This window comes from Salmo salar, chromosome ssa09 (genome assembly GCF_905237065.1).
Source record: "Salmo salar chromosome ssa09, Ssal_v3.1, whole genome shotgun sequence".
NCBI classification, from domain to species: domain Eukaryota; kingdom Metazoa; phylum Chordata; class Actinopteri; order Salmoniformes; family Salmonidae; genus Salmo; species Salmo salar.
In genome coordinates this window covers 28,413,886-28,427,005 of record NC_059450.1, presented here as the reverse complement: position 1 = coordinate 28,427,005, position 13,120 = coordinate 28,413,886, and the positions used below count along the sequence as shown (strand labels likewise).

The following is a 13,120-nucleotide window of genomic DNA, read 5'->3' as shown; positions in this document are numbered from 1 at the left end:
AGTGTGAGGTGTTTAAGGTTTGTGTGACTCCCTGAGTGGCAGGTCTGTATAGTTTTATAAGATTCTTAGGTTACATGTCATTAGGCTGGGCGATATGGGCTGGGCGATATATTTCCCACATTATTAACGGTATTTGATGTTTTTGAATAATAAAAGTTCTACATTTGCTTTATGAGCAGTGCATGACTCTAGGGTGGCTACATATGAAATACCAGTCAAAAGTTTGGACACACCGACTCATTCAAGGGTTTTTCATTATTTTTTACTATTTTCTACATTGTAGAATAATAGTGAAGACAACAAAACTATGAAATAACACATATGGAATCATGTAGTAACCAAAGAAAGTGATAAACAAATCAAAATATATTTTATATTTGAGATTCTTCAAAATAGCCACCCTTTGCCTTGAAGACAGCTTTGCACACTCTTGGCATTCTCTCAACCAGCTTCATGAGGTAGTCACCTGGAATGCATTTCAATTAACAGGTGTGCCTTATTAAAAGTACATTTGTGGAATTTCTTTCCTTCTTAATGCACTTGAGCAAATCAGTTGTGTTGTGACAAGGTAGGAGTGGTATACAGAAGTGCAATCGCAAAAACCATCAAGCGCTGTGATGAAACAGGCTCTCATGAGTACGCCACAGAAAAGGAAGACTCTTCAAAGCCGCTACACCCTTTGCCTTGATGACAGCTTTGCACACTCTTGGCATTATCTCAACCAGCTTCACCTGGAATGCTTTTCCAATAGTCTTGAAGGAGTTCCCACATATGCTGAGCACTTGTTTTCTGCTTTTCCTTCACTCTGCGGTCCAACTCATCCCAAACCATCTCAATTGGGTTGAGGTCGAGTGATTGTGGAGGCCAGGTCATCTGATGCAGCACTCCATCACTCTCCTTCTTGGTCAAATAGCCCTTACACAACCAGGAGGTGTGTTGGGTCATTGTCCTGTTGAAAAACAAATGATATGCGCTTAGTGGGACTAACAGATGGGATATCGCTGCAGAATGCTGTGTTAGCCATGCTGGTTAAATGTACCTTGAATTCTAAATAAAATCACAGACAGTGTCATCAGCAAATCACCATCACACCACCTCCTCCATGCCTCAAGGTGGGAACCACACATGCGGAGATCATCCGTTCACCTACTCTGCGTCTCACAATGCCAGGGCGGTTGGAACCAAAAATCTCAAATTTGGACTCAGACCAAAAGGACAGATTTCCACAGGTCTAATGTCCATTGCTCGTGTTTCTTGGCCCAAGCAAGTCTCTTCTTCTTATTGGCGACCTTTAGTAGTGGTTTCATTGCAGTAATTCAACCACGAAGGCCTGATTCACGCAGTCTCCTCAGAACAGTTGATGTTGAGACGTGTGTTACTTTAACTCTGTTAAGCATTTATTTGGGCTGCAATTTCTGAGGCTGGTAACTCCAATGCACTTATCCTCTGCAGCAGAGGTAACTATGGGTTTCTTTCCCGTTTCACACAAAACCATTCAAAACGAAGTCCGATGGGTTTTTCTACTTTTCCCGAAATAGTCGCATATCGTCACAAACCCTGCTGCTGCGGTCGTTCTTCAAAGAGAGGATGCCGTATTGAGATAAATGATGTAGCCTAAGCTACTGATAACAGGCCTTTTACAAGACTAAATTATGAGAGCAGCATTTGATTCTTATTAAAAGAGATTGAGTCCAGACAGACTACTTTAGGAAACTTTCTGAATGGACATATACAGTGCATTCGGAAAGTATTCAGACACTTTCCCTTCTTAAAAAAAATACAAAAACAGAATACCCTTATTTACATAAGTATTCAGACCCTTTGCTATGGGACTCGAAACTAAGCTCAGATGCATCCTGCCTCCATTGATCATCCTTGAGATGGTTCTACAACTTGGGAGTCCACCTGTGGTAAATTAAATTGATTGGACACAATTTGGAAAGGCACACACCTGTCTATATAAGGTCCCACAGTTGACAGTGCATGTCAGAGCAAAAACCATGCCATGAGGTCGAAGGAATTTTCCGTAGAGGACTGCAAAAAATGTCTGCAGCATTGAAGGTCCCCAAGAACACAGTGGCCTCCTGCCCGGACAAACTGAGCAATCGAGGGAGAAGGGTCTTGGTCAGGGAGGTGACCAAGAACCCGATGGTCACTCTGACAGAGCTCCAGAGTTCCACTGTGGAGATGGGAAAACCTTCCAGAAGGACAACAATCTCTGTAGCACTCCACCAATCAGGCCTTTATGGTATAATGGCCAGACAGAAGACACTTCTCAGTAAAAGGCACGACAGCCTGCTTGGAGTTTGCCAAAAGGCACCTGAAGTCTCTCAGACCATGAGAAACAAGATTCTCTGGGCTGGTGAAACGAAGAGTTAACTTTTTGACCTGAATGCCAAGCGGCACATCTGGAGGACGCTTGGCATGCTTCACCATCCCTACGGTGAAGCATGGTGGTGGCTGCATCATGCTGTGGGGATGTTTTTCAGCGGCAGGGACTGGGAGACAAATCAGGATCGAGGGAAAGATGAACAGAGCATAGTACAGCGAGATGTTGGATGAAAACCTGCTCCAGAGCGCTCAGGACCTCAGACTGGGGCGTAGGTTCACTTTCCGACAGGACAACATCCCTAAGCACACAGTCAAGACAACGCAGGAGTGGCTTTGGGACAAGTCTCTGAATGTCCTTGAGTGGCCCAGCCAGAGCCCAGACCTGAACCCGATATAACATCTCTGGAGAGACCTGAAAATAGCTGTGGAGTGACACTCCCCATCCAACCTGATAGAGCTTAAGAGGATCTGCAGAGAAGAATGGGAGAAACTCCCCAGATACAGGTGTGCTAAGCTTATAGCGCCACACCCAAGAAGCCTCGAGGCTGTAATCGCTGCCAAAGGTGATTCAACTAAAGTACTGAGTAAAGGGTCTGAATACTGAAATGTGACCGCCCGGCTCAAATCGGTTAATGCAGCAACATTTTTTAATTGTTTTTCACATTACACAAAAGTAGAGACAAAATGGTATATCATACACTACAGTTGAGGAACAATGAGAAAGTAATTCTGCTTTGAAAGTTGATAAACTTGTAAACTCACTTTTGAGAGAATAGCCTTCTGAATATTTTGGTACTACTGCTGGAGAATCCTTTGTCTACACCCATTCAGCATCGTTGGCACCCTCTTAACCTCTATGGGACCGGCGGGACGAATTCGTCCCACCTACGTAACAGCCACTTGCAGCCTGTGGCGCGATTTTCAAAATCTTAAAAATCCTATTACTTCAATTTCTCAAACATATGACTATTTTACAGCCATTTAAAGATAAGACTCTCGTTAATCTAACCACACTGTCCGATTTCAAAAAGGCTTTACAACGAAAGCAAAACATTAGATTATGTCAGCAGAGTACCAAGCCAGAAATAATCAGACACCCATTTTTCAAGCCAGCATATAATGTCACCAAAACCCAGAAGACAGCTAAATGCAGCACTCACCTTTGATGATCTTCATCAGATGACAACCCTAGGACATTATGTTATACAATACATGCATGTTTTGTTCAATCAAGTTCATATTTATATCAAAAACCAGCTTTTTACATTAGCATGTGACGTTCAGAACTAGCATACCCCCGCAAACTTCCGGGGAATTCGCTAACATTTTACTAAATTACTCACGATAAACGTTCACAAAAAGCATAACAATTATTTTAAGAATTATAGATACAGACCTCCTCTATGCACTCGATATGTCCGATTTTAAAATAGCTTTTTGGTGAAAGCACATTTTGCAATATTCTAAGTACATAGCCCAGGCATCACGGGCTCGCTATTTAGACACCCGGCAAGTTTAGCACTCACCATAATCATATTTACTATTATAAAAATGTCATTACCTTTTGTTGTCTTCGTCAGAATGCACACCCAGGACAGCTACTTCAATAACAAATGTTGGTTTGGTCCAAAATAATCCATCGTTATATCCGAATAGCGGCGTTTTGTTCGTGCGTTCCAGACACTATCCGAAATAGTAAAGAAGTGTCACGCGCTTGGCGCAATTCCTGACAATAAAATTCAAAGTATTCCATTGCCGTACGTCGAAGCATGTCAACCGCTGTTTAAAAGCTATTTTTACGTCATTTTTCTCGTAGAAAAGCGATAATATTCCGACAGGGAATCTCCTTTTCGGCAAACAGAGGAAAAAATCCCAAAGGCGGGGGCGGTCGGGGTCACGCGCATAAGCTAGTGTCTCTTGATGGGCCACTTGAGAAAGGCGATAATGTGTTTCAGCCTGAATGACGACATTCTGTTTTTTCCCGGGCTCTGAGAGCCTATGGAAGACGTGGGAAGTGTCACGTTAGAGCAGAGATCCTTAGTAAATGATAGAGATGGCAAAGAAGTTCCAGAAATGGTCAGACAGGCCACTTCCTGTAAAGGAATCTCTCAGGTTTTGACCTGCCATTTGAGTTCTGTTATACTCACAGACACCATTCAAACAGTTTTAGAAAATTTAGGGTGTTTTCTATCCATATGTAATAAGTATATGCATATTCTAGTTACTGAGTAGGAGTGGTAACCAGATTAAATCGGGTATGTTTTTTATCCAGCCGTGTCAATGCTGCCCCCTAGCCCTAACAGGTTAAGCTTCAGCCCCACCCATCTCTAAGGATTGATCTGAGCGTTCTGTATGAACAACAGCAGTCAAGCACCCAAGCTAACTTGCTAGCTGCTTCCAGACAAATGAGTGAACAGCTCACTGAACATTACTTGCCCTAGCAGAGCGAGTTAGGCTGTTATGTTATCAAGAGCGTTGGTGACTGCAACTGTGCCGTCAGATTGTCCGGTTGTAAATTCAGAGCGTTTTGCACTCAGAGCGCACACTGGACACTCTGGCCGATGAATAGGGTTTATCCGACCTCACAACGGCAGTCAAGCACACAAGTTAACATGCAAACATTGGCTAGCTACAAATGAGAGAACACCCCACTCCGACCATTTTACTCGCCCCAGCAGAGCTGGTTAGGCTGTTTTCATGGTATTCAGAGCGTTGGTGGCTTTAACTGTGCCGCTGGAAACAATTTCATTACGCTTTTTTGCCGACGACACCGGCCATATTTAACGGGTGTTGGAGCGTTCGTAAATTCATCACTTATTCTGCGCTCTGGCACACTCAGACGAGAGTGCTCTGAAATCGTAGTAGATGGCCAGACTGAATTTACAAACGCACCCAAAATGGTTACTTGCATAGTGGAGTCTTTTGTTAACCTCTTATGGCTAGGGGGCAGTATTTTCACGGCCGGATAAAAAACGTACCCGATTTAATCTGATTATTACTCCTGCCCAGAAACGAGAATATGCATATAATTATTAGCTTTGGATAGAAAACACTCCAAAGTTTCTAAAACTGTTTGAATGGTGTCTGTGAGTATAACAGAACTCATTTGGCAGGCCAAAACCTGAGAAGATTCTGTACAGGAAGTACCCCGTCTGACCATTTCTTGGCCTTCTTGATTATCTCTACACAAAACAGGGGATCTCAGCTGTTACGTGACACTTCCTACGGCTCCCATGGGCTCTCAGAAGGCGGCAAAAAGCTGAATCGTGGCTTTGCAGGCCCTGGCTGAAAAACATTAGCGCATTTTGATAGTGGTCGAACAGAGTACAGAGACTGGCGCACACGTGCACGAGGACTTTCGTCTTTGAACGAAAACCACCACTCCCGGTTGGAATATTATCGCTTTTTTACGAGAAAAATGGCATAAAAATTGATTTTAAACAGCGGTTGACATGCTTCGAAGTACGGTAATGGAATATTTAGAAATTTTATGTCACGAAATGCGTCGTGCGCGTGACCCTTATTTACACTTCGGATAGTGTCTTGAACGCACGAACAAAACGCCGCTATTTGGATATAACTATGGATTATTTTGAACCAAACCAACATTTGTTATTGAAGTAGCAGTCCTGGGAGTGCATTCTGACGAAGAACACCAAAGGTAATCAAACTTTTCTAATAGTAAATCGGAGTTTGGTCAGGGCTAAACTTGGTGGGTGTCAAAATAGCTAGCCGTGATGGCTGGGCTAAATGTGCTTTCACCGAAAGGCTATTTTAAAATCGGACACCTCGATTGCACAAAGGAGTTCTGTATCTATAATTCTTAAAATAATTGTTATGTTTTTTGTGAACGTTTATCGTGAGTAATTTAGTAAATTCACCGGAAGTGTTCGGTGGGAATGCTAGTTCTGAACGTCACATGCTAATGTAAAAAGCTGGTTTTTGATATAAATATGAACTTGATTGAACAAAACATGCATGTATTGTATAACATAATGTCCTTGGCGTGTCATCTGATGAAGATCATCAAAAGGTTAGTGCTGCATTTAGCTGTGGTTTTGGTTTTTGTGACATTATATGCTAGCTTGAAAAATGGGTGTCTGATTATGTCTGGCTGGGTACTCTGCTGACATAATCTAATGTTTTGCTTTCGCTGTAAAGCCTTTTTGAAATCGGACAGTGTGTTTAGATAAAGGAGAGTCTTGTCTTTAAAATGCTGTAAAATAGTCATATGTTTGAAAAATTGAAGTTTTTGTATTTTTGAGGAATTTGTAATTCGCGCCACGCCTATCATTGGATATTGGAGCAGGTGTTCCGCTAGCGGAACGTCTAGATGTAAGAGGTTAAGACATGTAACTGTAACTAACCCACTTTTGTACATTGCGCTATTCCATATAATTTATCTTATTTTAGCACCCAAAAAATGTAATACTTCCAGGTCAACTGCAATATGAATACCATTGTAAAACACAATTTCTCCCCTTTCCAGCAAAATCAATGACGAGCCTTTCATGCTGCCCGTCTCTGCATGATTAAAGAAGGCAATGAGCTCTGTCGGGTCTTTTTAAAAATGGTGGATGGGGAAGCGAAAATTATTGTGTGCTAGTGAAAGGGGGAGATATGTCGTGTGGGGAAACAGCTTTCTTCACCCGATCTGTCCAACTTATCACATCTAAAATGTAAATAAAACACTATAAAGAGTTTATATAAAGTGTCATTACATACCTATTTGAAGGTTTGTGTCGAATTTGAGTCAGGTTTTTAGGGCGGCACTAAAGTTTTCAAAAGCAAACAGCAGCTGTCGCGGCTTTTGAGAGTCATGCAGAGATGACGCAAAAAATTAATGCATTCAGTTGTACAATTGACTAGGTAACCCCCTTACCCTGTCCCTTTCTTGTTTTTAATCTGCGACAGAAGGGCTACCCCTGGTGGAAAGAGACTGTACAGCACAAAATGAGATGCAAATGCGCGCCGTACGTTAGACAGAAGCATGCTATATGGCAGACCAATCCAAACTCATCTCTCGGCATATCCAGCCCACTCAATATCTCAGCGAATCACGGCTTGCGTGATGATTGCTGTCTTTTTCTGTGGCTAAACCAACTAGACTCGTAATTTAACCATTTTATTCGTATTTACAGATGACATACAAGTTTGTTAATAAGGCACATGAAAGTTCACATGTTCGAGAAGGCATTTCTGCCAAAAACCGCATTTTGATTAAAAATACGTTTACGTTCAAATGGCTCTCCTGTGAAGTAGTGACGGGTAACAAATGTGATATTTCAGTTTTTATTTTTAATACATTTGCTAAAATTTCTAAAAACCTGTTTGCTTTGTCATTAAGGGGTATTGTGTAGATTGATAAGGTTGTAATGTAACAAAATGGGTCTGAATACTTAGTCTATAGTGCTCTTCACCCCTGCGCATCATCAGTTGGAAAGAGATGTAGAACGTTTAATAGACAGACTAAATAAGCAAAACAATTGCTTATAATCATTAGTAAAACACTCCCATTATTAGGTCAAGTTTATCTACATGAAAATAATGTCAACAAATACGTAAATAAATCCTAAAATGAATGCAGGCCTATTTAAACAGTTTTGACGGTTATTTTTTTTGCTTAATGAGGAGAATTGCGCTCAGTGTGTGTGTGTGTGTGTGTGTGTGTGTGTGTGTGTGTGTGTGTGTGTGAGAGAGAACCCTTACCGATTTGTCTTTGAGCCGCTCCCCCTTGATGAGGAAGTCTGCTGTGGTGGTGGTGGTGTTTGGGTCTGTGGTGCTGCTGTCGCTGTCCAGTGTCCGGCTGACTTTGTAGACGGTGACGCAGCTGAGGCCCCCAGCTCCCAGAGGCAGCCACCCACCGCTGGAGTCATCCCGAGTCATGACCACTGCTCTCACACGCGCATAACTGTCACTGAACAGAGAGAGAGAAAGGGAAAGACATGATTAAGGTGTGACTGCAACAAGACCATGGCATCAACTACCTCTGCATATAGAGAGAACACAGATACTATGACAACACAACCATGTCGCCTCACGGGTACAGGGCTGCCATTGCAGACAGAAAATGGTTAGGCATAATGACCGCAACACGGCCACTGCTTGAACACATGCATGACTTGTCACGAAAGGATATGTCATGGCTGTCCTGTAAGGATCCAAATGTGTCAGATCAGCTTTTCAATAAATGACTTCAGCCAGGCCCCTCTCACCCGCAGAGGGGGACGGAGAGAACTGGTCAGGGTTGACAGCTCACACCCTGTTGGAAATCAAGGTCAAGAACTTTCAGCCATCTCCCTTTGCAAATTCACACAAGAATGTGCCTTTGTTTCACAGACATTTCCCGCCGAAACACTAATATGTTCTAAAGCGAATACCGGAACAATATTTCTAACAAAGTGTGGGGAATGGGCAGAGGTTACCTCGGTGTGGTTGTTACTTTGTGATGTCATTAAAATTGTTTAAAAGGAATACTGTAACTTCAAAAGTGTACACACTATGTGTGAAGTGTCCATCTTATGCGTTGCGCATGAAAGTGATTTTGTTAAGAGAGGGATGTGATTTTAGAAACTAAGAGGAAATTATTTATATAACTTTGTACAAGTAAGTACTCACCACCCCTGAGGTCAGAGAGCATGTCAGCCTCATTAACTGCCTCTTTTGAACGAAATGTATAAAACAATGGGTTAAGAATTAACATATCAGACCAGAGAGATGTTGAGTTGCAGCTCACGTCCAAAGTGGTTCAAACTCTGAAATTTCAACAAAAGGTAGAGACAATGAAGTCACCTCCTGGACAATCCCTGGTACGGCTGATTAGCTGTTCTAAGTAAAAGTATCTAGAAAATTGAATTTAAGTGGGACCATTCTACTACTCTTGTCAAATCACTGTAGTACGCTATTCTCATCACCCACATGAGAACCACCATCTTCACAGAGACAACTTCAGGAGCGAATGGAAGGGAAATCAACTCTGTAGTTCTGTTCAGGACTACACGACAAGTCACCGGATACCGGACGACGGCAGAGGAGAGCAACAGTAGAAGACGGGTGGGCACCCCTTTGGACAATCAGAGTCTGACACGCGTGCCGCAAAAAGGCCCAACTCCCTTTCCAAGGCGGCCTGGTTCCGACAGAAATACACGAAAATATACTGCTAAAAAAAAAATAAAGGGAACACTTAAACAACAAAGTAACTCCAAGTCAATCACACTTCTGTGAAATCAAACTGTCCACTTAGGAAGCAACACTGATTGACAATACATTTCACATGCTGTTGTGCAAATGGAATAGACAACAGGTGGAAATTATAGGCAATTAGCAAGACACCCCCAATAAAGGAGTGGTTCTGCAGGTGGTAACCACAGACCACTTCTCAGTTCCTATGCTTCCTGGCTGATGTTTTGGTCACTTTTGAATGCTGGCGGTGCTTTCACTCTAGTGGTAGCATGAGATGGAGTCTACAACCCACACAAGTGGCTCAGGTAGTGCAGCTCATCCAGGATGGCACATCAATGTGAGCTGTGGCAAGAAGGTTTGCTGTGTCTGTCAGCGTAGTGTCCAGAGCATGGAGGCGCTACCAGGAGACAGGCCAGTATATCAGGAGACGTGGAGGAGGCCGTAGGAGGGCAACAACCCAGCAGCAGGACCGCTACCTCCGCCTTTGTGCAAGGAGCACTGCCAGAGCCCTGCAAAATGACCTCCAGCAGGACACAAATGTGCATGTGTCTGCTCAAACGGTCAGAAACAGACTCCATGAGGGCCCAACGTCCACAGGTGGGGGTTGGCTTACAGCCCAACACCGTGCAGGACGTTTGGCATTTGCCAGAGAACACCAAGATTGGCAAATTCGCCACTGGCGCCCTGTGCTCTTCACAGATGAAAGCAGGTTCACACTGAGCACATGTGACAGACGTGACAGTCTGGAGACGCCGTGGTGAACGTTCTGCTGCCTGCAACATCCTCCAGCATGACCGGTTTGGCGGTGGGTCAGTCATGGTGTGGGGTGGCATTTCTTTGGGGGGCCGCACAGCCCTCCATGTGCTCGCCAGAGGTAGCCTGACTGCCATTAGGTACCGAGATGAGATCCTCAGACCCCTTGTGAGACCATATGCTGGTGCGGTTGGCCCTGGGTTCCTCCTAATGCAAGACAATGCTAGACCTCATGTGGCTGGAGTGTGTCAGCAGTTCCTGCAAGAGGAAGGCATTGATGCTATGGACTGGCCCGCCCGTTCCCCAGACCTGAATCCAATTGAGCACATCTGGGACATCATGTCTTGCTCCATCCACCAACGCCACGTTGCACCACAGACTATCCAGGAGTTGGCGGATGCTTTAGTCCAGGTCTGGGAGGAGATCCCTCAGGAGACCATCCGCCACCTCATCAGGAGCATGCCCAGGCGTTGTAGGGAGGTCATACAGGCACGTGGAGGCCACACACACTACTGAGCCTCAGTTTGACTTGTTTAATGGACATTACATCAAAGTTGGATCAGCTTGTAGTGTGGTTTTCCACTTTAATTTTGAGTGGGACTCCAAATCCAGACCTCCATGGGTTGATAAATTGGATTTCCATTGATTATTTTTGTGTGATTTTGTTGTCAGCACATTCAACTACGTAAAGATAAAAGTATTTAATAAGATTATTTCATTCATTCAGATCTAGGATGTGTTATTTTAGTGTTCCCTTTATTTTTTTGAGCAGTGTATATTAATTGATTTCTTACGCCAAACGGGTGGCGGTTCATGTGCAAATAATATGATTACTGTGAGAGTAGTTTCTAAATGTACCAAAGTATTATATCTCCATCCCTCGCTCTGTGTGTTTATCTTGTGTTACCATTTAGTTAGCTAGTAAATAAATACTTAAACCAATTTGTGTAGTACTGAATCATAAGTAAGGCTGGGGGTTTTGCAGATGCAGGAGGTTACGACTGTTCAGAATGACGACATGATACAAGGTTATGATTAATAAGTTGACTGTTTATAGATGTGATAGGTTAAGACCTTTAGAGTTTCATTCGGGAGATGGTAACTAACTTCTCTAGCGTCCCACTCGACAACAGCCAGTGAAATTGCAGGGCGCCAAATTCAAAACAACAGAAATCTCATATTTAAATTCCTCAAACATACAAGTATTATACACCATTTTAAAGATAAACTTCTTGTTAATCCAGCCACAGTGTCTGATTTCAAAAAGGCTTTATTGCGAAAGCATACCATATGATTATGTTAGGTCAGCGCCTAGTCACAAAAAAAAACATACAGCCATTTTCCAGCCAAAGAGAGGAGTCACAAAAAGCAGAAATAGAGATACAATTAATCACTAACCTTTGTTGATCTTCATCAGATGGCAGTCATAGGACTTCATGTTACACAATACATGTATGTTTTGTTCGATAAAGTTCATATTTATATCCAAAAATCTCAGTTTACATTGGCGTGTTATGTTAAGAAATGTTTTGCCTCTAGAGCCACATCAATTTACAGAAATACTCATCATAAACTTTGATGAAAGATACAAGTGTTATGCATAGGATTATAGATACACTTCTCCTTAACCTGTCTGGGCTAGGGGGCAGTATTTTCACGGCCGGATGAAAAACATACCCAATTTAAACAGGTTACTACTCTGGCCCAGAAACTAGAATATGCATATTATTAGTAGATTTGGATAGAAAACACTCTGAAGATTCTAAAACTGTTTGAATGGTGTCTGAGTATAACAGAACGCATATGGCAGGCAAAAACCTAAGAAAAAGTCAACCAGGAAGTGGAGGATCTGAGAATTGTAGTTCTAGTCCCTTTCGAAACTACAGTATCTGTGGGGTTACGTTGCACTTCCTAAGGCTTCCATTGGCTGTCAAAAGCCTTCAGAAAGTGGTTTGAGCATTCTCCTGTCACTGGGCAGATAATAGGAGCTCAGTTACTGAGTGGACTGCCTGGCAACAAATGGATTGGATATGCTCGATCCCACGAGCGCGCTGTTCCTTGTTTTCCTCCTTGAATGAATACACTATTGTCCAGTTGGAATATTATCGCAATTTTAAGTTAAAAATACCATAAAGATTGATTTTAAACAGCGTTTGACATGCTTCTAAGTACGGTAATGGAACATTTTGACATTTCGTCTCTGGTACCACGCTCGCGCGTTATGCCTTTGGATAGTGCTCTGAACGCACGAACAAAACGGAGGTATTTGGACGTAAATATGGATTATTTCGAACAAAAACAACATTTCTTGTGGAAGTAGCAGTCCTGGGAATGCATTCTGACGAAGATCAGCAAAGGTAAGAGAATATTTTTCATACTAATTCTGAGTTTAGGTTGCCCCGAACTTGGCGGGTGTCTGTATAGCTTTCTGTGATGGCGAGCTATGTACTCAGAATATTGAAAAATGTGCTTTCTCCGTAAAGCTATTTTAAAATCTGACACAGCGGTTGCATCCAGGAGTACTCCTCTATTTTTTTGATATATTTTGTCAACATTTATATAGCATTTTTGTAAAGATCCTTCAGTGTTTTTATTTTGTGTATTGTGTAACATAATGTCCTAGGAGTGTCATCTGATGAAGATCGTCAAAGGTTAGTGCTTCATTTAGCTGTGTTTTGGGTTTTATTGACACATGTCCTTGCTTGGAAAATGGCTGTGTGATTATTTTTGTCTATGTACTCTAACATAATCTAATGTTTTACTTTCACTGTAAAGCCTTTTTGAAATCGGACAATGTGGTTACATCAAGGAGAAGTGTATCTTTAAAATGGTGTAAAATAGTTGTACGTTTGAG

General features: G+C 42.5%; 1 protein-coding gene across 3 annotated transcripts in view; it reads right to left on the bottom strand.

The window, feature by feature from the left end:
• LOC106611155 (sprouty-related, EVH1 domain-containing protein 1) overlaps positions 1-13,120 on the bottom strand; it is a 104,510-nt gene that overhangs the window by 39,053 nt on the left and 52,337 nt on the right. For all 3 annotated transcript variants that reach the window (XM_014211056.2, XM_014211058.2, XM_014211057.2), the window contains one exon: positions 8,041-8,248. In XM_014211056.2, the coding sequence (XP_014066531.1) occupies positions 8,041-8,248 (208 nt within the window). The remainder of the gene's footprint in view (positions 1-8,040; positions 8,249-13,120) is intronic.